Below are 26,969 nucleotides of genomic sequence, written 5' to 3' on the forward strand. Positions count from 1 at the left end.
AAATTCATCTTCTAAAGACTGGGCCTCGGCAATGTACAAAATGAATTTTTAGCCCAGGGGAAATTAAGTAAGGGTCTTACGTACTTACTCTGAGCTTTGAAGATGGATTGTGGTTAAAGGGACTAGACCAGTCTTTTCCATTTTCCAAAGGCGTCTACAGGGGACATGCTCTCAGAAATCATTTTTTAGTGTGAGAGAGAAATAGCCTCAAGAATTTAGAAATCAAGTAACCTTTTTGGAGTTTAATTATACAAATAAAATCAACACATAATAAATGAGATTGACTAGGAGTCCTGTGGAAAGATAGAACATCTGTCAAACCAAAAGCTTAGAGAACAGGCCTGAAAATATTATCCAGGCTTGAAAAAATACTTAAGAAAGCGGTAATCAAACAAATTACACTAATATCAGTAAGGAATAAATGTAAAGGAAATGTTTACTTTGAAAACTAGGAGTTTTTTTCAGTATTTTCCAAATTAAAACAGCAAAAACAAACAAAAGTGCCCTGCCAATCTTGACATTTCGATTTTTATGATGGTTTCAATTAATTAGATGATCAGAATATAATGAGCAGCAAATGATCTGAGTTGAATAAAGCACCAAATCACTGCTTAATTTTTTCAGACTTTCATTAGTGGTGTGGTGGTGTGCAAAGCTCGTGGGGACTTCCTCAAAGGGACAGTGATGTGTAAGGCGTTCTGCAGGCACCTGCTATGACATGCCAGAAAACTCCTCATCAGCTCTTGGTTGACGTGGGCGTTCCCTCTCTCACCTGGCGTCAGGAGGCCAGAGACCTCCTTCAGGCACCAGCAGGAGTGGGGACGCGCTGCAGAGTCGGGCTACCTGTTTCAGCTCTCGGCTCTCTCGCGAAGCCGTGACAGGTCTGTTCCCCAGGTAGCACCCGACCACTCAGAGCGTGGCTCGCAGAGGGGCTCAGACCTGGACTTCCACGGGAAGTCGGACGCGCAGAGTTTCGGGCTCCTCTGCCCCCTCCCAGAGCTACTGCACCAGTCCCGGCCTCCAAGCAGCGCTCGCCAAGGCGGGGCTCAATGTGTCGGGTGGCGGGGAAGCCGCGGGAAGAGGGGAAACGGGGAGCGGGAGGAGGCTGCAGGGAGGGCGGGGCGGCGTCTCAGACTGCAGAGCCGTCCCAGGCGAGCGTCCGGCCGCCCACGTGGCCTCCCCCAGCCATGTCGCGTGCCAGCGGAGTCCACCTCACAGGGACGGGTCTGCCTGGCCGTTCCTGCCGCTCCCGTTATTTACTTGAGAGCAGCCTGGAAAGCTTGGCGGGGGCGCAGGCGGGGTTCCGGGGCACAGCACCTGAGGCCGCTTTTCCATGTGCTTGCAGCAGCTAGACACTTGACCGGCGCTGCCCCGGCCGCCCCGGCCACTCAGTCGGGGTCCGCATTGGAACAGTCCTGTGCTTGCGTGCCCGTTAAACTCCAAGAAGCTCTATTCTAAGATAATGTAGAATCCGACATTCTGAGGACCCTGCCCACAGCGAGTAAAATTTTCCCTAACCATCATAGCATCTCTTCAAAACCCGGCTCTCTTGGGACGGTATTTTTTACAGTTCATTTGAACAGAGTTGCTGTTCAGAGCGAGAACTAGAGCAGATAATCTGCTTTTGTTAATTCGTAACAAATGTGCGAAGCAGATTTGGGGCTAGAGCAGAGTTTCCAAGATTTTGCCTCTCGGGTGTAAGAAGCTAGACATAAGGCACTCCGCTCGCCTTTTAGAGTTTAAGGCCCCGTAGCAGAGCAGTGTGTAAGGTGGTAAGCCGCAGCTGTGATGCGGTAGCGGCGGCCGGAAGCAGACGCGCCACTCCGTTGGACACGCCCTGTTGGGTCGCGTCCACTCCCCCCGTGCCTGGCGTCTGCGGGCTCGCGCCGGGACAGAACAGACCGCCAGGTAAGCGCTGCCTCAGGGCCTTGGCACCTTACTCGTGGCCTTCCTGCGAGTTCAGGATCGCCACACTCTCGCGATCAGGATCCCTCACAGTCCCCATGTGGTCATCCTCTGAACCATCGACCCCCGACTCCTGCTTGGTAAAAGTTGCAACTCTTCAGTCTTCAATAGAGTCTTGAAATCCGAACTTTTCAAAAGCCCTCCAGGTGATGAAACTCGAACAGATGTGGAACCATCGCTCTAAAGTGTAACATAGGCTCAGGATTCAGACCCATCTAGAAGCGTCCTCCGATGGAGCAGAGTGACTTCCTCTGCATTCTAAATGCCTCTCGCTTCTCGTTTACTGGAGGGTAACGTGAAAAAAAAGTAAATCCATCACTAAGTATAATATACTTGTATTACACTTAATAATATTTCCTGTTCTCTAGAGTCAGTGTTCATAAAATATCATTACCGAGTTTCATAAGCATATTGCTTATGCCTCTTTCCCCCGTTCCATTTTTCCCATGCGGGTTTAAGTTCCCACAGAATTTAGCCTACGACTGAAGAATTGTAGAATTCGAAACTCCTGGCTTTCATTACCTAATTTAATAAACAACTGCGAACACACCGGTTCTGTTAACAGCGCTTCTGAAGCGCTCATTTGTGTCAGGCATTCTCCCTGTTGTCGTGTGAACCCTGTTTGCAGCTTTTCTGGTATTGAGTAATTTCATGGGACGCAGATAAACAGTTTGATCTGGTACCATTTAGTGTGAGTGACTGGACATCGCCTGCGGGGCGGCCACCGTCTGTCTGTAGCCCAGGCGCCTGCTGCTCCCACAAACCCAGCACGTGCTCTGTCTCTGTCTCTATCCTTTAACTCATTTGTACCTTCAAACCAGCTGTGAGCGCGTCAGCCTCGGTGGCCAGGGTCGTGTCGCAGCGTCGCGCAGGAAGGACCAGCACGCGGGGCGTGCCCAGCTCAGCCTTGTTAACAGAGCCGATGCTGCCGTCCGTACACGTCCCTTGTCGGACTCGGAGGCCACGCTCAGCAGCGCACCACGAGCCGACTCAGCGGGTCATTCCATTGAGAGTCCCTTAGAAATCAGGTGCAGCGAAACAAAGATGAGAAATGGCATGTGTCAGTGGCAGAGTGCCCTGCCCTTCCTCAGATGCCGGCGCCTCACCCTACCTAGCTGGCTGGTACCGGCTACTCGGTCGCCTGTTTTAGGTGACAGCCGTCTATCCCGGGAGGCCGAAGAGAGTTCCTGACACACCTGGCTGTCGCCTGAGGCCCTGATTGAAAACTATAGACCTTACACCTCAACTCTTAAAGATGCTGTGAGTGACGTTAGGAAAAGGAAGAGGCAGGACGGACGTTTGCCATGTGTTTAGTAATTGAGCATCGTCTCCTGTTCACAGGAACTTGAATTATGATGCATGACCGTGTAGTGAGAACACGCCAAACGCAAATCAACATCGAGAGCTGGCATCTGGGCCACCAGCACATGCTGCGCCCAGCCGTTGCGGGGGCTCTCCTCTGCACACGACGGATGATCAGAGGTGGGCGGGGCTCTGCAGGTGCAGCTGGACGTGGCTAAAAGAGTGCCTTGGCTTTGTCCTCTGGAGCCTCGGCACAGGCTGCTTCCCTCCCGTAGCGTGACGGCACTCAGCCGCAGGTCACGGCGGGGCCTCGGAACCTTAACCCCGCGATGCAACCTCCCCCCAGCGGCCCGGGAACTGCGGCCCATGGCCGGCGTCCAGCAAGAAGGCTCGAGCAGCTGCCCTGACCAGTGGGCTTCCCCCATGTAAGCCGGCGGCGAGGGAGCGGGAGCCGCTCTGGAGGCAGCAGCTGCTGGCGCGGGGCCGCGGCGCCCGCTGCCCGGCGCGCTGTGCTGCTCTTTGTGGAGACGCTAAATGGCTTTAGGATCCTTTCAATGCAGAAATCGTCCTTCTAAAGACAGTCGGTTTCAGCTCTTGTCTCTCTTTTTCTTTTTCTCTCTCCCAGACAGCAAGGACTGTATCCTGGAGCCCCTGTCGCTGCCAGGAAGCCCAGGTGGCCCCACCACTGCCGAAGGCCCCTCGCGTGTGCCGTGTATTTTCTGTGAAGAACATGTTCCTGTGGCCGAACAGGACCAGCTTCTGAAGCACATGATTATTGAACACAAGATGGTCATCGCTGACGTCAGATTGGTTGCTGACTTCCAAAGGTACGTTGTGTTTTTGTGAGTAAAAGAATTAAATGTATCATTCATTAGAGGGAAAACATAACGTACGTATAAAATTATGCCTATACGACTGTGGAAAATGTATGTTCTTTTTCAGGTTTCTCCTTGGATTTTTTTTAAAAAATCCTTGCACTCATTTGCCTTCTTGCGTGTGTAAGTTGTATTTGAGAATGTCACGTATTGTTGCATGTCCTACCAATTCTGGAAACAGACCAACTTTCCAGAGAGTAGACGATGCCCCCTGCGCTCCGCAGGACTGCTGCCGTTCTTGGTCTCTGTCACACGGGTGGGTTGGTTGGTTGGTTGGTTGGTTTTTATGTTTCGGGCCACAGCTGTTCTCCAGCTGAGTAAGCCCTCCCGCGTAGTCCAGAGTAGACTTGGCCACCAAAGGGCACTGTTTGGGGACAGGGCTCCTTGGAGCTTTTACAGCCACAGGGGTGTCGCCCAGAGAACTCTCAGCTTAAGTGCTATGACGAGGTTGAAAACCAGGAAAAAAAACGAGCTATTCACAGGCCAGGAGGGTTTAAGGGTGGACAGCTGTGAGGTCGGGGACTCAGACACTGAGAGGGAGCGGGCGCGGGAGGTGAGCAGATGGAGGTGCGTGGTTGGGGCCCGCGAGCACCGGGCGAGTGTGATACGGCCCTGCACGCCCAAGACCCGGCAGGAGCTAGACGCCCCCACGCACCCCCGACGTGGGGAGACCCACAGCCGCAGACGAGCGGCGCGGGCAGGTGTCCCTTTCCCCCCAACTCGTGATTTCCAGAGGGGATTGTCCGTGAGAAAGGCCTTCTCCTGGGCAGCCGTGGCGCAGCAGCTGAGTTCATGTCCTCATGAGCTGAGACTTGATCAGCGCTTTCCATAGAAGCAGCTTCATGGTGGCCGCCGGCTTCGTACAGTCGTGAAAGGCATACGTTTGGATAGATCTGAGACGGTCCCATCGTGAGATGCTCCAGTGCCCTGCACAGCACTGGAGTGGCCCAGACATCGTGAGATCCGTGCATCTGAACTCCGTGTGGCCCGGACCACACCCCTCTGAGCAAGCAGCATCCTTCTCATGGCAGGCTTTGCAGAGCAGCCGGCTGTTAGGAATGAGTAGACTGTGACAGACTTGGCGACTTCCTACCATGTGACTCCCAGCAAGCTACTAAACCACGTCAATGCGCATCAATATCCTCATCTGTAAAATGGGGAACACCTCGTAGATTGTCGGGTATTAACACAGGGTGTGTATAGCACCAGCCTTGTCATCGAGCTCAAGCTTAAAAACAGCTTAGCAGCCGATGCCAAACAGGGTCCTGACACGCAGGCCTTGCTGCAGAGAGAAGCCCGCATGGACCTCCTGCCCACACTGTGCTCCCGGCCCAAGCCAGCCCTTCTGAAGGAGACCCTGGACGCCTGCTCCAGCCGGGAGGACTGAGACTGTCCCCGTCCAGTCAGATTCACAGCTGTGTCATCATGAGCATCTTCACCAACCAGTCAGGACAGCGCTATTCGGACCACTCAAACTGAGGATTTGCAGTCCTTGCCTACCGAGAGGTGGACCAGCCAGGGACCAGGGGCAGGCACCGTCTGTAAGTCAGCCTGCCCTCCGCTGCGGTGGGCACCCTTCAGCTTCCATCACAGACCTCCTCTCCCCACGGGAGCTGCAGCGCCCTCTGAGCTGTCTCAGAGGACCAAACAGCCACTGCACCCGCCTCTTCGCAGGCTTGCGGGCCACAGTCGCGCCGTATTAAACCGAGCCGTGGGACCGGGGAGCTGCCCACAGCATGCGGTCCCACAGCCGAGAGTTTGCATCGCGTGAGGCCTGGCCCTCCACCGCCGTCCGGATCGGGGCTTTCCGTTGGTGTGGACTTGGCACCACGGACCGTTGGCGGACACGGTCGGCCACAGCGTCAGCCTTTCTAGTTCCACATTCTCTCGGGACCCTCCGTGAATGAGGCTGCGTTGTCAATGCAGATCTGTGAACAAGTGGAAAGGCGGTCGGGCAGCTCGCCGCACCCCGTCGTCTTTCCCCCTCTTAGCAGACATGCAGGTCGGGGGTGCGCTTCCTTTAAATTTAGCCGCTGTGTTCATCAGATGTAAGGATTATAAGCTCGACTGGTTTTCAGAGGCTAATTTAGGCTAACGTCGGACCCAGTGTGGACATACGGAACTTTTCTTGTTGTGTAGACAGTGAATTCAGGCTGACTTCTCGCTGCATTATTATCATGGCGTCTGTACTTTGATGTATAACCACCCAACTTTCAATTTATTGAAAAGTGCACATTTTAAGTTCATATAAACTTGGATGCAATTCCAGGAAAACTTCATTATCACATAAAATAATTCACTTTAACTTTACCAAATGTCTGTTTATTGAATTTGGGGATAGTAAAGTTTGATCATTTCGATGCCTTAACTGGGTAATTTTATCTCGGTAAATATTTCATATTTCTGCAATGCTCTACCTCCTTTCTATTTCAAAATTTTCTAGCAGTTTTCAGTCAACATTGGATTCGTTTCTTTGGGATAATTAAATGTTCTTATAAAATTCTATCATTATAGAGAAAGTGCTATATTGAGTCTTCTCAACATTTTTTCTTTTTGATTGTTCTAAGGTACGTTTTATATTGGAGGAAAAGGTTCACTGAACAGCCCATCACGGATTTTTGTAGTGTGATAAGAATCAATTCCACGGCCCCACTCGGTGAGTGTGCGTGTCAGCGACCATCTTTTCCCTACGATCCAAAAATTCAAAGGAATCATCTCACTTCCTTAAATTAGAATTCTCTCTTTCATGATAGCTAAAATTAACTGTGCTTATGTTGCCTAACTTCAATAAAGTTAAAAACATATCTGTATACCAGAAGAGAAATCCTAATAGACATAGATATAAGTACAGATGTTTTAAGAATTCCTTCTGGAAAAAATGATAAATATTGTTTCTCATTTATTTTTCTGATTTCTCAACAGAAGAACAGGACAATTATTTTCTGTTATGTGACGTTTTACCAGAAGATAGAGTACTTAGGGAAGAGCTTCAGAAACAGAAACTGGTAAGAATTGTTTTACAGAATGAAGAGTGTGTTGGAAATGTATACAGAATCACTGTTGTTATCATTCTTTTTGTTGTTACCTTTTATTTTAGAAACTTTCAAACATACAGAAAAGAGACAATACATCAAGGTCTTAAAACAGAAAAAAGTATGCACTTGATTGAAGATTAAAGCATTTCATGTTAAAAATGCAGAGAGAATTTTTGGCTTTGTTTTGCTTCCTGGATTATCTCTAAAATAACAACAAAGCTTACACATTTAAGTGTAATTTTAGCTGCCTGACACATGCTAGGGTTCAGCAGTCGTGGAAGAATGCCCTCAGCTAAAATTGAGTTGAATTGATTAACTTTTTTCTCCTCTAAACTGGAATGTGCTGTGTATGCACTAGTACTTTTTTTTATTCCCTTTTATGAATTAAGCATATGGCTAGATTAACATAGTAGCCTTTCTCATTTTCAGCCTGAACCACAAGCAGGCTGATTTTAAAATCTCAGCATGTTTAGTCTTTTAAAAAAGGTAGCAGTGTATACAAGTGTTAAAACTGTCATTTTCATAAGTTGAACAGAAATTGATTACTTTTTATTAATTTTATCTAGAAGCGTGTAGTTTTCCATTATTAGTTGTGGTTTTAGCTCAACTATTACTTGAAATTGACTTGCTCTTCAGGGTTGCTTGTAAGTAAGTGTTCCTTGTATCATTGCACTCGGCTAGATGTATTGAGAGCGCTCTGATTTCAGTGTTTCTGCGCAATCCTCACGAGATCTAGGAGGAAGATAAATCCCATCCGCCACAGTCATATAATTCGAGGAACTCCCCTGAAGCACGTTATATTTTCTAAATGTCTCAGATGATTATTTATCCCATAAGAAGAGCTGATATTGTTGGATGTTGACTTATATGTAAGAAAAATTATGCTGTTTCTGTAGCAACAAACCCGGTGTTCCTCTGCTTTTCCTGCTGTGACGTCCTAAATCTACAAAACAGGGATGAATTCGCTGTTACATTTTATAGATTTTGTTTGCTCGCGCTACTCATAATTCTGGATTTTCACGAGTGTTTTCAGTCTGGCTCACAGTGGCCTTAATCGAGAGTGATCAAACTGTCGTGATCTCATGCCCCCAAGGTTTTCTTTATAAGAACTCGAACTTCAGTATTGCTGCTACTCAGTACACAGGTTTTTTTCTGTCTACAGATAGACTCAAGTCCCTCGAAGATTCTGACACCAGTTCTAACCTGTGGGTTTTTCCCTCCACCCATCGAGCAATTCCCCGACACCAGCTGCGTGTCCAGCAGTGTAACTCTGTTCCGACACTGGCTGCCCACAGGTCAGGGCTTAGTCGCACAGGACCGCCCTGCACCTCGGACGCCAGGCACAGGTCCTGGTTGTCACATACGCTTCTGACCAACCGGGTTCCGTTAATTCGCTAGAGCGGCTCACAGAACTCAGAAAGACAGTTTCTAGATTACCAGTGTATCACAAAGGGTGTTAAAGCATAGGGATCGGCAACCGCCAGCTGAAGCCAGAGGGGCTTCTGTCCGGAGTTCGGGGCCTGAACGGCGGCGTGCGGGCGTGCCCTGCCGCATCGTCCCAGCCGCTCTCCGGACCCTGTCCCTGTCCTTCTGGGCTTTTGTGGGTGCTTCGGCGTGTTCGATTGAATCACTGGCCATTGGTGACTGAACGCAATCTCCAGCCGCTCTCTCTTCCTAGGACGTGGGGTGGGGGTGGGGCCGAGAGTGTCCGTCCTGTAATCAATGTCATCACTCACACGGCGCCGCCACGGGAAACCAGCCCCGCCCGAGCTACCTGCGTGCTGTCCAAGGTCACGTCAGTAACACGACGTAAGACACCTCTGTGGCTCGCAACGCATAGGGATGCCGGGAACAGAGACGAAGACCGAGTATGTGTTTCTGATTATGAGTCAGGCCATCACACTTTCTTACCAACTTTCCGGTCTGAGAAAGAGCGGTTTGATGGCAGGGAGCATTCGGGCAGCTCAGACGGCGCGAGGACTCTGTGGTCAGTTGGTACACATGTCCCTTGCTTTCCTGCCTAACTGGATGATCATACAGAAAAGTGCAGGTCACGCTTCATGTCAGGAGCGTGTGCAGTCTAGAGGAAAAAAGGCAAATAGTGCGGTTTCTTATCTTGGTGACGGAGGTGATGACAGCTACCTTGCGCTCGTGAAGGCTCAGCGACGCGGTGCATTGCCACGCTTAGAACAGTGCCTGCCACAGAGAAAGCACTTGGTAAAAGATGCCGGGCTCCAGGTAACACTGACATCGTGTCGCAGCAATGAGACGGGCTTGGGGTGCGGGAGCGTGGTGGAAAAGGGAGGGGACATGCACGTGGGTCTGAATCGACAGGCGGAAAACTCCAAGCAGTCCCAAGTTAAAGTACAGTGGCAGCGAGTGAGAGAAAGAGACGGGGACAGTTAACCAGTTAATAGCCATGGCCAGCCAACAGGAGACGCTCGCCTTCCCGGACGCCTGCTGGAGCCTGGACTCGGGACCTTCAGGGCCGTCGCCCGTGACGGCCAGAGCAGGGGCTCTCTGCCTGCGGACGCTGCTCCTGTCCTAGACCCGGCCCCGCTCCACCTCGTCCCTCCCCTGCCGCGCGGCCAGTGTTAAGCCACTCAGAACAGCCCACGTCGTTCTTCCCAGGCGTGGCGGATGCCAGAGCCCGCCACCTGCGGGCCTGTGGCCCACGACCTGGCCCCGGAAACCCTTTCTCTCCGAAGAGCCGTCAGCCGTGGAAGGCTTTGTTTAACAGGATGTTCTGTGTGCGCAGAGGAAAGTGAGTGAGTCTAATCTGGCTGAAGTAGGAGGATGTCGGAGGGGGCGGGGGCGGGTTCGAGGAGGCGAGGGGGAGCTCAGCTGGCGGTCCCTCGGTGCCAGGGCCATCGACCGTGCGGTGATGAAGTCCCACCGACGGGAGGGACCTGAAGATGACACAACAGCTGGGTAGAGCTCCACCGACACCGGACGAGCCCGGGCAGAGAGCAGACCACCCGCAGCTGTGGGCCCAGCGCGTGGCCGCCGCTGCCGGGGAGGCGGTGGCATGGAGAGAGGAGTCGGGCCCTGTTCCTGCTGGGACCACAGCGGGTGCAGAAGAGACGGAGGAGGCTCCTGCCGTGCCCGAAACCCTGAAGAAAAAGCGAAGGCACTTCCCAGAGAGACGTTTGCCCCCCGCGATGCTTCAGAAGACCAGGCGGGAGCCCCTGTGAGGCGGGGAACACAGGCGGATGTCCGGACAGACGTGATCGGCTCGGTGGCAGGGAAGCTGGCGACGTCTTTGTTCTTGCGAGACCCAGATTGGCAGGTGGCATCAGGTCCAGAGGCGTCCGTGGCGTGAGCCCAGAGGTTGCGAAGGCTCTGCAGCTTCTCACCCTCGCCAGCTCCGGTGACGGGCACACAACCCCGTCTGGGTTCCCGTGGCCTCGGCTCAGTATCAGGAGGACCTCGGCTCGGCTCCATGACGGAGGGCCCTCCATCCAGAGCCCGCGTGGCACTCAGGCTCCCGCCCTGCCGGTGACTGCTTACATATCATTCTTCGCTGTTTATTCTCTCACGTGAACTCTAAGCATTTAGTTCAACTAAACCTTTGTGTGGTTTGCTCGCAGTTCAGAATGACTCTGTAGCTCCTCCGAGGGTAGGAGCGCTGTTACGCTCCCATAGCCTGCAACAGCACTGGCCGCACTCCTTGGTCACTGATAAAGCAACCTGACTCTCTACTGAAGGTCACTATAGAGAAAGTGGCACGAGGACGGAAACCTCACTGGGAGATGTTAAAAACCCCCTTTTTAAAAGCAATCCCAATTTCTGTGTGACTGGCCGGAGGCATATGGAGTCCAGTGATCCGCCAAAGGTCACCATGCCAAGTTCAAGGTGGAACCGTGTTTCTTTTTCCAGTGTTCTTCTAGATCGCGTTGATTCCTTGACATCTGTGAGATTTGTGTGCGTTCCAGTTTTCTTTTTGAAACGCCTGATTCATCCTACGTGACACTTCTTTGAATTTTTTTCATCTGCTCTGAAGGGAACCACAGCAGGAGGAAAGATTCGTGCGGGTTTTGGTAGCTTTTATTCCTTCTTCCTTTAGAAATGTCCCCGTGGTCTCATCGTTCCACCTTTGCCCTCCCTCTTCTCGCTGAAAGGAGTGTTCACATGTCTCTCGGGGTCTTGTCCCCCGCCCGCGGTCCTCACTCTCATCACTGCCGCCGCTATGCCGCCGGCTCGAGCTTCGGCGCTGGCGCAGGGGAGGTCGTCAGGGTGACCATCTGTCAGCTGAGCGTCTGCAGCTTTTCTCCGGCTCACCTCTGACCTCCAGCTCTGTTTCAGGTTGAACGTTTCCACGTGGATTTTCAATCAACACCTTAAGCTTAAGGCGCCTCAAACCAACCTTAGTTTTCTCCGGCCACAGCTTGCAGTCTGTCTCCTTTGCCGCATAATGGTGCCGCCATCCTCCCACCACGCAGTGTGGGAGTTGCTGCGGTCGTCTGGAACTCATTGCTTTTCCTCATTCCCACACCCGAGTCACGGGCCAAGTCCTGTCGGTTCCCCTTCTGAGCCCCACAGCCACACCTGTGCCTCTTGCCTTGTCCCTCCATTGGAACGTGCAGCGGACCAGGGCGGTCCCTTCTTCTCGACCTGCAGTCGTCTCGTCCTCTGCATGTGCTTAAGCTTTTCTGGGCGCAGACCGCATCCTCGGGGCCCTCCCCCGCCCTTCCTTTCAGTTCCCCAGTGTCCAGTCCCGTTGGCCAGTGTCGTAGACGCTGTTGCCCTGGCGCGGGCCGCGCCCTGGAGGGGCCGCGCGCTGTCGGGACCCCGCTCCCTCTGTGTAAGCGACACCCCCTCCCGACGCTGCTCAGGTGTCCTTCTCCACCAAGTCCCCTGTCAGGATTGATAACCCTCTTCTAAGCTCGCGTTTGTTTGGCTTTTCAGTGACAGCTCGTCGTTTCGAACTCTGTCTTCTTCCTGGATTAGATGCCTCTTAAGGGTTGGGACTTTCACGTCTACTTTTTTACCTTTTCTGAGACATGTTCATAGGTATTAACTTAAATCTAATCCTGACGTGTTGGCTCCGTGTTTCTATCAAGTCTTACAGTCGGCTCTCGCTCATTTAAGAAAGGCAAAATGGCCGAGGAGATGTCTTCCCTCACTGGGCTGTACTTTTCACGTAAGCATTAAAAAGCGCTAGCTTTTCCCTTTGCCTTCAGAAGACATGTGGCCTTCATAAGCTCTCAGCAGCAAGATGGAACTTTTAATTAAATTGGGATGAAAGAAACATCCATTTAGCTACATGGGATTTTTTTTCATCACTGTTATAAATGTCAGCTTGAGAGGTCATTAGTGATAACTACATTTTATGAAAAATTTTAACCTACATAGCAGTTTGATCCTCTGGAGAAAAAGTGTTTCTTTGTTATTAACGCTACTGCTTACATCCCACCGCCTCCGACAGTAAAACAAGAACGAAATGAGATCGAGCATCTCCCAGTGAGGTTTTCTGTCCTCGTGCCACTGTCTTTACAGATTTCAGGGACTTTTAGTAAAGAGTCAGGTTATTTTATCAGTGACTTCAAAATAAGAAACCAGTTCGCATTCACGCCTTTTCTGCATGACCCCTCGCCTCTCTCGGGCTGTGTGTGGCGCAGAGTTCTCTAATAGCGTCTCGACCGACTTTCCCAAATAGAAGATGGTGTCTCTCATTGAATGTGGCGTTGTTAACAGTGCGCCTGAGATACGTTGGCCAGAACGACTACCATGTAATTTCAACCTTTAGGTTAACTAATGTTTTCATTTAGGAGACAAACGTAAACCCAGCCTGAACCAATACTAAACTGGATCCTAAAATTTACCACGTCGATCTCCTTCAACAGAATTTAAATTTTACATGGCATGTTTTATGTACATTGGCTCTAGAGATCAGTAATGCAGTATTATTATTTCTATTTAGATAGAAAAACAAGGGAATAGGGAATATGCTCAAGGCCATGTTATATACTGTCAGAAAAGGAAGGGACTCAAACCATTTTTCAACCCGAGCACCGTTCTCTTTGCAATTGTACCAGGATCCGTTATCAGATTTTGTCCTTCTTCTGTAAGCAAATGTGACATTTCCTAAATTGACATTTGTTAGAATGAATAAAAATGGATGGACCAGACACAGATACATATGTGAATAAATAATGTTGTTTTGTTTCCATTGCTAGGAATTTTTTAAAGAAAATCTAATTTTTTAATATTTTTGGTCAGTGGTAGATAGGAATTTCTTATTCCTTTCGGCCTAAGCGGCTTATATTTTCTTTTAAAACTTGGAAGATAGTGTGTTTTCAGAGTCTCCTCTGCCCTTAGGGAAACGGGGCTGTACCTGACCTTGAGTTTACCCAGGAAGGCACTTCCTCAGGCAGCTGGCACTCTGCTGATCCATGCGGATAGCCCTCTCCTTTCATGTGGAAGATGAGTGTTTTGCCATCTCCCGTAGCCACCTTTCAGTTTTTAAAAGGCCCCCTCCCCTTGCATAGGCTCGATCTCCCTCATATCTTTAATCCAGATAGAAATTAGGCTTTTCTACTTCTTTCATGTTTAATGCCTGTGTATTTTTTTGTTCTGTACTTCTACCTTTTTTTTTTTTTTGCATTATGTTGATCTATTCCATACAAATGGTTGTACTTATGTGATTTTTTCCTCTGCTGGTTAATTTTTTTAGATGTCCTCTCTCTCCTGTCTCTTCCTTTCTCTTCATAAGCTGCCTCAGTGAGACTCCACGTGGAAAGAAAATGCTGCCTCTCCATCCACCGTAACACACAGACGGCGGCTGTCTTTATCATCCCAGTTTCAGAAGGGGTGGGAGGGAGCGCTGTCTGTTAAGAAGGTGAGATGTTAGTCAGATCGAATCTCATGCGTTCGGGGGAGTGTGTCATCCTGCTAAGAACCCTCTCTCTGGGGTTTGTTTTACTCTCTTTCTCTAGTCATCGACTTGTCTTTTCTCATTTATTTATCAAGATCCTTGATATTGTCCAGGTTATCTTTCCTTCATCTCTCATTAAGTGATGAGAACAATGGATTTTGTTGATTTATTTTTAGAAACTGTAGCGTGGCATTGACAATCCTCGTTTTGATAGTTACTCCTGCCTCCACATGCAGAGGCATGTTTTTGTTTAAGTACATCATATGGCTATATTGCTAACATGAACTCAAATGTTCGAGTCATCAGAGCCTCGCAAACAGGTTAGTCTTCCGCAGGGCTCCCTAGAATATTTTGACATTTAGAAGGGAATTCTTTGGGAGGAAAAGTGCCTTTTTACTTGATCGTAGTCAGAGAGAGGGCTTCCCAAATATGTAAGTTTCAGGCAGAGTCTGTTTTAAAAGTAGTTGAAACTACATCAGTATCTGTCCACGAAATTTATTCATGTTTCCGTCTTACTTTGTTAATCAGACTTGTCCCCTAACCTTTAAATTAGTGGAAATTCACTGAGCTTTTTCCACTTTAACTTCCTCATCCTGGGTACTTCATCAGACAGGATACAGGGCGTAGCAGACGCAGTAAGAGCCTTCGCCACAGCTCTGAGTGAGACTCACATGAGAATACCAGCCCTGCTGTCAGGAGATGAGAGGAGTAACGGAACCCGAGGCCACGGCGTTCCATTTTTATCCCTTCTGCATCTGAAACAATTTGAAGACCATTTCAATAATTTATGTAATGTTCACTCAATCAGTTTATGTAACTCGAGTAATTAAAATTCTCCCGTACTTTGAACTTTATGTAGAATGAGAATCCGGACTTCTTGCCAGGATCTCAGAGTGTCTGTCGCCGGCTTCTCGGCCGCTGCCCCGTCCGCTCTGCCCACCCCCTGTGCGGCCACACTGGCCGCGGTCTGCGCGCCCGGCACGCCACGCTCCTTCCAGCCGCCCTGCTCCTGCCCTTGGCGCTCGCTGTCTGCTCTGCCTGGACGCTCTGCCCCAAAATGCCACGGCCTTTCTGAAGGGAGGGGGCGGTTTGGGAGAAGGTGAGGTGGCGTGAGCCCGAGGTGAGCCTCTGTGATGGCACCGTAGGCAAACAGGTGCCTCGGAAATGCTTTTGGAACGTAGACAGGGGAACTCAGGTGGTTGACCGAAGCAGTTTAGGAAACATGACATTCTGTGGAGGCTTAACGTCAGCTCTCAGCTAGTGTAGACACTCACAACTGATGCTGGCTGCTTAATTTACTGCGAACTCTTCTCTGTGGGTAGGAAAGACTTAAACCTACTCTGAACTTGAGATTATGACCAAAAGAAGTCATTGCAGTGCCCATGTAATACCAAAGCTTTCTTTAACCTTTGGGAAATTTTTGCTGACTAAATGGCACTAGTTGAGAGTGTCCCAGTCACCCGTTTTCACCAACAAACAACCTTCCGTATGTTCCTTTCACTTCAGCCACCCTCGGGCCAAGGCCGCACAGCAAACGGGCTTCTCCGGTCTGTGTTTTGACACCAGTGACGGCCGGCGTGCGTCCTCCGGCCCCGACGGCAGCTTCCCAGAGGCCGGCCGGCCAGGGCCTTCTGGCTTGTGCTGCGGGCCGCGGCCAGCCGCAGCCTCCGAGAGGAGCCGCTCGGCGTCGTCCCGATGAACTGGGGGCTCTGCCATTTGACGTGCAGTCTGGGCACGGGCAGAGTGAACCAGGCACTTCAGGAGAGAGCCGGTACTCTGTGTCCCACTCGCATCAACAGGACAGACCTTTTTATGCGTCTGACTCATTAAAATTTTAATTTTTATATTTTAAGCCTCCATGTTGTTGCTCATCTGCTCTCTCATTTTCACCATGAACTTCGACTGATGAGGGAAAACTTAAGGAAGTCGTAGGTTGTGAATTGCTCCACGGGCGGCTCTTCGGGGTCTTTCTTCTCGGTTCCTGGGCGCGCGCGCTTTTGTCCCCCTTCTTGAGAGGACCCGTCACAGCCCCAGCATTAAGCCACAGGGACATGCGCCGCGGACCTTCCCAGCCCCTGACTCACTAGGGCGGCAGAGGCGCCGGGGGCGGCTGCGGGCCCCCTCCGTCTGTCCCTCCCTGCTGTCACGCCCCCGGCTGGGGCTGGCCCACCCCACCTCCCAGAGACAAATCTTCGTCTCCACAGTTTTAAATGTCTTAAATACTGAATGCGTTTCTTTAATATTTAACTCCTTTAACAACAAAATGCAAGTCTCTTTCTTCATCCCAGAGTGGAACAACTCCGTCCACTTCATATTATTTGCCTGGATACTTTTCTTCCTTTCATAGAGTTTTAAAAGACACACACATACATATTTGTCTGCCGAAGAAGGCATAGCTTGGAGGAGCAAATGACCCTACTATCTGTCATAAATAAATTCTAAAACCTGTTGTTTGGTATCTAATCTTGGCTCTTAAGATCAGGGATAATCTTGGCTATCAGGGATAATTGTATCCGTAAATTGCTATACTTAGTTACCTTGGTCTACATTTTGCCTGAAGTTTGAAGATATGCCAGCAAATCATGTCACTCATCTCTAGATGTTCTTTGGATAATTCTCACACAACCCACCAGCCACCTGCACAACCGGGGTTAGGCATCTGGTGACACCTTACTTAAAATTTAATCCATGTTAAAAATCATGACCATGGTACAACTTCGGAGGCCAGTAGATGGTGTTGGGAGGGTGGGGTGGGGATTCAAGTGCTCTTTACAGGAGACTCTTGTGTCTAGTGTGTAACTATTCTCTTGAGTCATTTTTTACAAAACATTAAATGGCTTTCCACGCAAACTAAAACGTACGTGCAGGACTGTGCAGTTTTTATAAGACTATGTCACCCCAAATGTCCCCTGATTGCCTTCTAAGGCCCGTGGCTCTACATCCAAGTGACAGCCGAGAAAAGCAGCATTTCAGGTACATGACTGGCAGGACAAGGTCAGGATTATTACCAACCGATATTTATTTTGAAAATGTGTTGGGAATTATTATTTGAGGACGTTAATAATTTTCCTAGGTTGTCCGAAAGCCCCAAACCCCAATCAGGAGGAAGCAGGTATCATGATGACCCTTACCCCCGCCCCCTCGCCACCCGCACTGATTTCTCTGAGTTTCGGGGTGTGCTGCGGCATGAGCCAGCTCGCTTTGAGCATCAGTGTGAGGAGGTCCGCGTCGTTTGGTCTGTCTGTCCTGAGGATGCGTCTGTTGCATCATGTAGTAGTACATTTAAGTATATTTAGCATCAGTGACTTCTAGTCCCCCAGTTAGGCCGGACTTCATGAGACACAGCCCTGCGCAGGACTGTTCTCACTGCTGACAGATCCCAAGGCCACCCCACTTCTGACCAGCTGGCCACAGGTCCAGGGGTTCCCACTGCTCCCCTCAGATTCATTACTTTGCTATAAAAATTCACAGAACTCGGGAGAGTACTGTACTTATGATTAGTTTTTTACAGAAATGAGTACAAATCAGAATGAGCCAAACAGAAACACTTATTAGAACAAGATAGGGGTGTGAATTAAATAATCCCGACACCTGAGAGGCAGTTCGTGTTTGTGGAGACCTGAGATGCTTCCGTCTTCCTGCAGAGGCTTCGGGCCGCTCCACCTTCCAGGAGGTCCGTCCTGTCCCCTGCTGGGAGGTGCAGGGGGCGCCCAGCCTGAGGGTTCGGGCAGGGCGGGGCAGGAGGCACCGCTCGGCCAGCGAACTCTGCTGTGCATCTGATGCGTCAGTGCCTATAAAATGTCTTGACACCTGTAATGCGTGACTTCGGCCTTCATTGTACTTCCCTGTGTCCGTGCAAGCCGTCTCCCTCGGACTCGTTCCAAACATCAGTTTTAGCTTTCCTGTGCACAAATTCTTACCTAATTTATATATTCTAAATTGCTTTTTCGTGAATTGGCTGATTTTCGTAACTTTCAGCCTGACTACCGTTTTCATCTTCTGCTTGTACGCCAGTCCCCTGTGACTGCCGAGTGCCATCTGCTCGGTCTCCCGTCTCGTTAATGCTTCCCCTGCTTTCAGCTTACGAACAGAGGTGGGAGACTGCGCGCTGACCCCTTTACTGCCGTACTTGACATTTTAAACCCATTAGACAAACATCCAGCTTGTTACGATGACTCTCTGCCTTATACATGCGCTGGTCTTGTATCCTCACAACTGTGCTTTTGATCCAGGCCTGTTTTGCAATGAAAATTTTATCTGATTTCATCAGCTGCTTTGAGAAGTTCAAACATACAACATCTGCGACATTCTCTTCATCCTTCTATTCTGTAAATCCGTGAATAAAATCTAATACACCCGCCCAGCACGAGACTCTTTTTAGAAAAATAAACCCCCAAGCCGGTAGTCTTCGATTTGCACTTCTTTGTAATGCTTTATATGTGTTGTCTCCCAATACTTTTTGGTTCATAAGTGCCTTTGAAGCATATGCTGAGCTCATCCTATCAGCTACCAAGCTTTACAAAGGAAGAAAGGAAAGACAGGGAAAGAGGGAAGGGGGAAGGAGAGAAAGGAGGAAAAGGAAAGGAGAAGCGGCCTGCGCGGCTGCCTTCGGCTCGCCCTCGCTCACGCCTGGCCTGCGGGTGCGGCCCGTGCGTGTCTGCGGGCGGAGGACGCACGGCGTCTTTCAGGTCGTGTTCTCTCCATCACGCACGCTGACAGCGATGGGAGTCAGGGCGTTGGGGCACAGTGGGGACGTGGCTGCCCCCTGCCGAGAGGCCTGTTCAGGGGAGCGGAGGCCATAGAAAGCACCGGCCCTGCGCGGTCACTGCGTGCACCGGCCTGTGGGCACGGCGGACGCACGGGTGCTAGGGCAGTTCCGTCTCTGCACGCTCACTGTCCGGAGGAGGACACGTGGGACTGGTTACGCGAAAAGAGTAACAGTAAGGTTTCCCTAGCAGCGATCCGTGTGCCTGGAAAACCGCTGTCGGGTTGGGAAAAATCCCCTTGTCCACGCACCAGAGCCAAGGTCCCCGGCCGGTGAGTTGTTCTGTGGTTTACGATTTAGAGCCAGGTCGCCTAACAACCAAACGAGACGTGTGAACCTAGGGTGGTCTCGGTGGGAGTTGGGGAGGAGGCGAACATTAAAAGACATTCTTGGGACAGTTAAAAAATTTAAATATTGCCCGAATGTTGCATGCTATTTTGGAAGTATTGATTTTCTTAGGCGTGATGATAATGGTATTGGGATTCTAGGTAGGGGTGTCCTTTGTCTAAGGGAGACGTGCTGAAGTGTTTGGGAACGAAGCACCGTGACACGTCCCAACTTATTTTCAAATGGTTAAGCAGAAGGAGAAAATGCCTAGTGCATAGATATATGTGTGTGTGTTGAGTGTGTGAGCGTGCGTGTGTGTGTGTGTGTGTGTGTGTGTGTGTAGAGAGAGGGAGAGAACAAGGAGTGGGGGAGAGAGAGAAACTGACAAATCGTCAGTAATTATTAAAAGTAGATATCGGGTGTAGAAATGTTCATTGTATTATTGTTTATGCTCCTCTGTGGGATTTTTCATAATAAAAATTGATGGTAGACAAGACAATGCCAGAGTTAAGGAAAACTAGCTACCTGACGTGACTGGCTTCCAGGTTTACTGATTCATTTAGCACATCGTGACGTAACTGTGAATGCTTCGTTCATCTAAACTCAATTTCAACAAATTGATGAGGACTTTGTTCTTGATTTATGTAATTGATTACAGTTGGATAATGTAAGCTGTAAGAGAATAGTCATAGAATTAAAATAATTTATTTTTTATTTCCACATGATTTCTTTGAAGTAAAATTTCATCAAAATGTATATAATATATTTGGTGCTTCACTTTTAAGAAATAAGGACTTTTTCCTATTTGTTTTATAAGCACACTTATAAAAAATAATTAGTAGACCGTTTATTAAAAATAATGGTTACAAAAAGACAAACAAAAAAAGAATGAAAGGAATAAAAGAAAAAGTAATGAGTAGACTTTGTCAGGTGGATAAGTTGGAAAGCAGTTTGCCATTTTATTTATTATTTTTAAACACGAGAGGGGAGAAAGAACCCGGAAGACACGCAGCGAGATGCAGGCTCAGTCCTGGTCCGCGTGGGAGCCCGTTCACACGAGGGCCCTGCCTCACGCGGGCCAGGCGCCTGCGTCCCGAGTGGACGGCAGAGGAAACACGAGCCGCGTCTTGGAAGCGTCTGTGGAAAACTGCTAGCCCTTTCAACACCAAGTTAAAATGTCTCTGGTCTAGAAAATCTGCTTATCCAGAACACCTCTTTCTCTAACTCAGTGGCCATGGCCGTAATCGTATCTAGGATTCACCTCGTTATTTCGGTGTGTCCTAACGCCTGATACTGAGAAGCTAATCAATACCAGACTCATCTAAATGAAACTCCGTGTGCACAACTTGAAAGGAAGGTGTTTAAGTTGCCCTACCTCTCCCGTCTCTATCCGCTGGGCTCTGAACTTGTTTGTTCACTCAACAGAAAGGTCTTCGTTATATACTGTCTACAGATACTCCGGCGGGTACCTTCTGAGAGGATAAAAGCAAATATGGTATCCTGGCAACAGGACCGTCTTTGGCACCAAGAGGCTGTGTAGCTTTAAACAAGTCATCCTAAGATCTCTTCATAGGGGATTAGTAAACAGTTTCGCGAGGTCCCTTTTAGTTCTCAAATTCTGAAAAGCCAGCAGTGAGCAGTCGTGGTGGGAAAGGACAGATGTCGTTAGGACGTAGGACACGTTAACGGGGCGACGTTGGGACGAGCCCGGAGGGCGTGGGCAGCGTCCACCTTGCTGCAGCCGACGGTCGGGTGCGGCGAGAAGGCGGAGAAGCCGGCGAGCGCGAGACGGCCTGGCCGCGTGTCCGCTCTCCCCGGATGCGGAGCGCGTCTCGCGTCAGCGACGCCGCAGGAGAGGACACGTCGCCCTGGGATCGAGCAGCAGGCGCAGCAACGGGCTCCGGGCGCGGGGCCTGGGGCAGTTTCAGAAGCATGTGCGACGGACACAAGGCAGATCTGGGCAGGACGGATGGGCTTGGGTAAAATTAAAGGGTGGAGCTGTACGGAGCCTGCGAGACCAGAGACGACTCAGGGTGCTCCAGAGCCCGCGTCACGTCCCGTGGTGCTGGGCGGCACGGACACGGCAGCTGGGACCCCACCGGCTCACGTGGCCCCCCGCGAGAGGCTCCCGAACGACAGGACGGAGGGCCGGCCGGGGCTGAGCCGCTTCCCGTGCAGGCAGCCTCTGGCTTCGCTGCCCTGGCGGCCCCTGCTGCCTCCGGTTGCCCCGAGTGTCGGTCAGTCCCCGTCCCCTCCCCGCGAAGAACCGGTTTCCATGCAGCTGCAGGTGTCTGCACTCGGTCGTGCAAGTCGGAGTCCAGATAAAACGACCCCAGCTAAAGCAGACCTCGGACGGCTTCGTGCCGCGCTGCTTCGGGCTCACGCCTGTGTGGTTTGTGCTGAGCCAGAGCCAGGATAACACCGAGTTCGGTTTTTCCCTCGCCAGAGTTGTGTCATGTCATCACGCGCTTGGCGACGTGAGCCGGAGCGGACGCGTCTCGTGAGCACGAGCCAGGCGCAGACCCGGCTCGCCGCGCCCGCCGGGCGGCAGCGGCTCCTGCGGCAAGAGCTTCGGCCGTGGGGTTTTGTCTTTGCTGCTGCCAGAGTCGCCGACGTGGGGATCTGAAACCAGGCGCGCGTGTGCGGGCGCAGTCGGCCTTTTCCAGTGCCTCTTTCGTTTGGCTCTTACTGTCGATTTCAGTTTTTATGTGAAGATCACTTAAGGGGATAATTAATATTGTCCGATTCATCAACTCGATGACTTTCATTGTGCTTCCGTCTGCCCCTTGCTGCCGGCACACAGCCCTGCCCTCCGGGAACTAGAACGTGTTCTTTACTTTTGTGTGCACCCGAGGTGTTGAGCGAGGTGTTTCCGTTCTCCGTGTCAGAACTCCAGCAGATGCCAGCGCTGAACCTTCTGGAATCCGCCCCGGAAACTCCCCCGTCAGGCCTCTCAGCACCCTGCTCCGTACATGCACAGCTCAGCATCGGCACAGGGGTTCAGAGCACCCCAGTGCGGGTCCCCGAGCGCCTCTGCCACTCTCCTGCCCCACGTGCCTCGGCCCGCAGACGCCCCTCGCACCGGGATCCCGAACGCTGGTCTTTTTTTCTGTATCCAGTGAGGTAGCTGCTCTTCGTTAGGATTTAATTTTTTCCCTATGTTGCAATCTGAAAAATGCCCAGCAGAAAACTGGCAGAGTATTATTTTTTTCTCTTAAGGATCACAGCCCTGTGCTATTATCCAGTGTCTGAAAACAGATAAAAGACATGAAGCAGTTCGGTTTGTAAAGTTTACAGGGAAAGCGAGACATCCATTATTCCATCGTGACTGAAACCAGAAGTTCATCGAATTGATTTTTATCATGGTAGCTTCTTTTTTTTTTCTTCAGTGGATTAATATTTCTAGATGTTCATATTTCTAGATGTTAGAAAGGCCATATTGAATTTATTAAGCTTCTAGATACTAGCTCATTTTTATTCTATTCTATAAATACATGTAGAATCAGCAGTAAACTTTATGAAATTCCAATTTAGAGCTCCGTGTTGTGAGAATGTGTACTGTAGCAGGTAGGTATAAGAGCAGAATAAATACCTTCTTTTCACGTCAAAGAGTTTTCGTACCCTTCCAGAAGACGAAGCGGGCAGCAGCCACCGAGGGGGTGATGGGTAAGAAGCGCGGGAGACCGACACTGGCCGGGTAGCAGCAGCACCCACCCTGACTGGCCCCCGCGCCGTTTGGCCTCTTCACGTGGATTATCTTATTTAGTCCTGCAAACAACGCCGTGAGGTGGTATTTTCATTTTCCTCTTAAAACTGAGAAAACTGAGGATTAAAGAGGTTAAATCGAGTCCAGGTGAGAGCCAGGTTTCAAATCTGGGTGTGCTCGGTGTTTCAGAGCCTAAGCTCTTAATCATCGGACTAACGTGTAGAAATGGCTGTATGATCGGAGTGGATCGAGTTGGATCTTAAAGAACAGACAAGATTCATAAGAGTGAAAAAGCAGAGACATAAAGTGACCTCAAGGGAGGGTCGAGGAGAGCCGCCCTAATGAGAGCGGTGTGTTACCAAAGCGAAGTTAAACTATTAGAGAGCAGCAAGGTACTTATGCGTGTAAACGGTGTTTAAGAAAGTTTTTCCAGCAGAAAAGTGAGGGCGGATATGATGGAGAGAAGGTTGAAGTCGGGGAGACCCTGTAGAGACATACTGGAAGTTATCCCCTGGTGACCAACTGGAAAGCCGACTCGGGGTGATGACCCCGGGAATGGGGGAGAGAAGTCATTCGAAAGATACTTCAAGTGAAAAATCGATCAAACTAAACTGAGAGTTACAGAAAGGAACAAGTCGCAGGCCCCACCACATCGTAGTTTTTGAAGGAGGGTGGGGCTGGGAGGTGACTGGTACAGGCAGGAGGCAGGGCGCGGAGGGGCGTGCGGTGAGGCCCCGGGGACCGGCCCCCGCAGAGCGGCCCAGATGCCGTGCGGTGGCCGTTCAGCAGCTCGGACCTGGAATTTCAGTGCAGGTGGGGAGGGGGAGGTTCGAAGTTTCTTCCGCGTTCCGATGCTCCCTTTGTGCTCCGGCCCCGGTCTCCTCCCATCCAGACGATGACATTTTTCATTAGCTGGCTGTGCATTTACTAAAGATAAAACCACCTGTCTGTTGCTACTTTACAGAAAGAAATTCTGGAACAGCAGCAGCAAGAACGGAACGATAACAGTTTTCGTGGCATTTGCATGTTTTGCAATGCGGAATTCCTCGGGAACAGGTTTGGCGGTTTATGCATGTCTTGAAATGTTACTGTTTTTCATCTGAAAACTCATCGGAACATCTATAATGGTCATGTAAATTAAGTTCTGTGGTTAGCTCAGGACCCTTTTATGTTATCAGCAGTAATTTTTTTTAACATGCCTTACATCAAAGATGGACTTTAGTCGCTCTAAGCAGAATAGGGGAATAAATTTTTTAAATGCAGAAAATAGATTTGTGTGGAATGTCGTAAAACTTGTAATTGGCTGACAGGCACCCTGTCGTATATTAACCTGTTAGCTCTAGACTTTTAGCAGTTTGGGGTGTTTTGCTTTTGAAAATTAACATTGATAAGGATCTAAGGGAAAACCTGGGAGGTGGTAATTTTGCCACTGACCCCAACTGGCGGCGCTGTCAGTCAACTCCGACGCTAAGCCCCCCGCGTCAGCGTGAGACGCTCCAGGCAGTCCAGCAAGACGGCCCCCACTCTGGACACCAGCCCTGCGTGCAGGGGTCCCCACTGGGCCTCTTCACAAGCGCAGTCATTCACTGGACTCGCTCTAGGCTGACAGTTACAGGTCAGGGCTGTCAAACAAGACGCCCGCAGAGCCAGCGAGGGTCCTGGATGCAGAGCTGCCCCGCGCTCTCCCCCAGGCCCCGGGCGGGACGCACCACCCGCCAGCACCCACGCGCTCGCCAGCCGGGAATCTCCACGGAGTGCGGGAGTGCAGAATCTTGAACGGGCTTCCTGGCGTGCGCGTGGTGGATGAGATCGTTGAACTTCCCCTCTGGAGGTCAGGCTGGCTCCAAGTTTTCGCACGTCTTGTAATTTTCTGTTGAAAACTCAACATTTCAAATGACATAATTGGAAATTATGGAAATCAGACTCCTCTCCCACCCAGCCGGGGTCTTCGGTGTTGCAGTTTACGTGTTATATGACTTTTCTGGACTATTCTCTGACGTGTGTGTTCTTGGTTGTACATGGCCACTGAGCTACCTGCTCCGTTAAGCTCAGTGCTTGACTAGGGATAAGACAGGTTTCCTTCAATGCCGTGAACCGATGGATCCTCTGCCCCTTGCCGAGGGGTGGCCTGTGGGCTGGGGCAGGTCGTCCGCGCACCGTCAGTGTGTGCCTCTGCCTTAGCCTCACCCCCGCCTGAGCAGAGCCTCGGGGTCAGGCGGAGCTGAGAGATGGGGGTGTCCCCAGGAATCGCCCAGGCGCACACGCACCCCTGCACAGCCCCCGGGAGGATGTCGGGCTTTTCAGAGGCCCCGTGGACACTCATTCCCCATATTTTCCATTTAGGTGTTTCGGCCCACTGGCCATTTACTGCACCTGGTGTCACCTGAGGCGGCTGAAGTGTTGAACCACGTGGGGAAGTCTTGTTCCACAGTGTGCAGAGGGAAAGTACTTGAGAGGGAGAAACACATTTCATTGGCTTAGCTCCCATCTCCTAACTCATGGACCTTGAGGCTCCAGAGAGTTTGAGAGCAGAACTAGTCTCCCATAAGTACGTTCAGCGTGACTCTTGAAAGCAAGAGATGCTGAAGCCATCTGACCACCCTCTGACCACCATGCTGCTTAACCAGCTGTTATTTCCGACACCGTCCGAGGACAGTCTAGGGTCTGCATCTTTGTCCTGGGAGGTCTGGGCAGATGTAGCTGGCTCGGCTACTCCAGGGCGAACCTCCTTAGGTCGAGAGGCATGCACCCTGCCCCAGCACAGCCTTGGGGAGGCGGGGGGAGCTCTCTAACCCACGCCGCCTGCAGGAGGCGCCCAGCTCCATCTGCAGGCCCAAAGGCACTGCAGAGTTTCCACCAAGCATTAGTTTTATTCAAATTTGTCAGTAGTAGCTAAGTAGTTAGACAAATGGACATATTAACTATGAGATTAATAAATATATCCTACATAGTGAAAAAATCAACAAACATTTTCATAGAGCTGCTTGCTTTATTTCACTTTCTAAAGGAAAAAACCATTAAAAACAGTTCTATGGGAGTCAGCTAAGATCATATAAGCCTTATAATATGTCACTACTAATGGCATGTGTACTAATGAGTTCCCAAAACTGTCGTCTTTATTTTATGAATTACAGTTGTGACAAAGGCCCAATAGACTGACTGTATTTTACACACAGCCTTTTTTGTGTAAACTAATCAGCAGGCTGGTCATTATGTATCCAGGTTATTCTAACCTTGAATGTGATTAGATGTGTTAAGTATGGGTTCCAGATCTCTGTCCAGTGGTGACTAAAGGTCTGTGGTCCCAGGTCCTATTTCTCTTGGGCAGCTGTCTCTTCCTCTTCCCCACGATGAACTGGAAAAGTAGGGAAAGTACAATTTATTTAGTGGTTTAAAGGACAGAAACCTCCTTCACGTGCAGAGTGTAATCCTGTCTGGCGGATAGTGGAAACCCGGAAGCCCTTTAGGGAACTGGTGTGGTTACGCGTGGACCCACGTACGTCGTGACACGTCGCTCTTCTTAGCCCAGGTGTGGGTTCCACTGCTTCGCGCTCGCGTGTACTTCTCATTAGTGCTGCTTATCATTCGCGAATGCTCTTGCTGACCTGACTGGTTCCTAGGTGATCTATAAGCAATCTAAAGCCAACATTTCTTCCTAGATCCGTCCTTTTGAACCACATGGCCAGAGAACATGCTTTCAACATTGGACTGCCAGACAACATCGTGAACTGCAATGAATTTCTGTGTATATTACAGAAAAAGCTTGATAAGTAAGTACTATTTTATGAAACACAACCTGAAGCTATTAATCCTAGTCTCTGTTGTGAGTTTTTAAAAATCAATTTGATGGCCAGAGTAATTAAAGGAAGGATGGACTTTTCTCGTTCTCGCGTTGGAGGGCTCCGCGTCTTCTATGACAGCCCTCGCCTCGTGTAGATCGTTCGTCTTTTAGTGTTGTCAATGAAAATGCCGCGTGTGCCAAGCACCGCACGTTCCAGAGAAGGCGCGTTACGTGCGGTGTGGAGGTCGCGCTCGCCGTTCAGCCTGAGAGCTAGCCCATCGGTGCCCTCACGGGCTCTTCCCCTGTCCCCTTCCCCGCCAGCGATTCCCCAGAAAC

At 50.3% G+C, this 26,969-nt stretch overlaps 1 protein-coding gene across 3 annotated transcripts in view; it reads left to right on the plus strand.

Annotated features, from left to right (window-relative positions):
• The window catches only part of ZNF277 (zinc finger protein 277), a 64,216-nt gene that overhangs the window by 26,789 nt on the left and 10,458 nt on the right, over positions 1 to 26,969 (plus strand). Inside the window, exons 1-6 of one of the 3 annotated variants that reach the window (XM_036230500.1) lie at positions 3,092 to 3,447; positions 3,893 to 4,094; positions 6,710 to 6,798; positions 7,068 to 7,147; positions 23,817 to 23,908; positions 26,512 to 26,622. In XM_036230500.1, the coding sequence (XP_036086393.1) occupies positions 3,318 to 3,447; positions 3,893 to 4,094; positions 6,710 to 6,798; positions 7,068 to 7,147; positions 23,817 to 23,908; positions 26,512 to 26,622 (704 nt within the window). In that variant the 5' untranslated portion in view covers positions 3,092 to 3,317. Of the gene's footprint in view, positions 1 to 3,091; positions 3,448 to 3,892; positions 4,095 to 6,709; positions 6,799 to 7,064; positions 7,148 to 23,816; positions 23,909 to 26,511; positions 26,623 to 26,969 lie in introns of those variants that run through there. The other 2 variants (XM_036230499.1, XM_016123389.2) reach the window with 2 other exon arrangements.

The sequence above is a fragment of the Rousettus aegyptiacus genome, unplaced genomic scaffold (genome assembly GCF_014176215.1).
Source record: "Rousettus aegyptiacus isolate mRouAeg1 unplaced genomic scaffold, mRouAeg1.p scaffold_m13_p_13, whole genome shotgun sequence".
Lineage (NCBI taxonomy): Eukaryota > Metazoa > Chordata > Mammalia > Chiroptera > Pteropodidae > Rousettus > Rousettus aegyptiacus.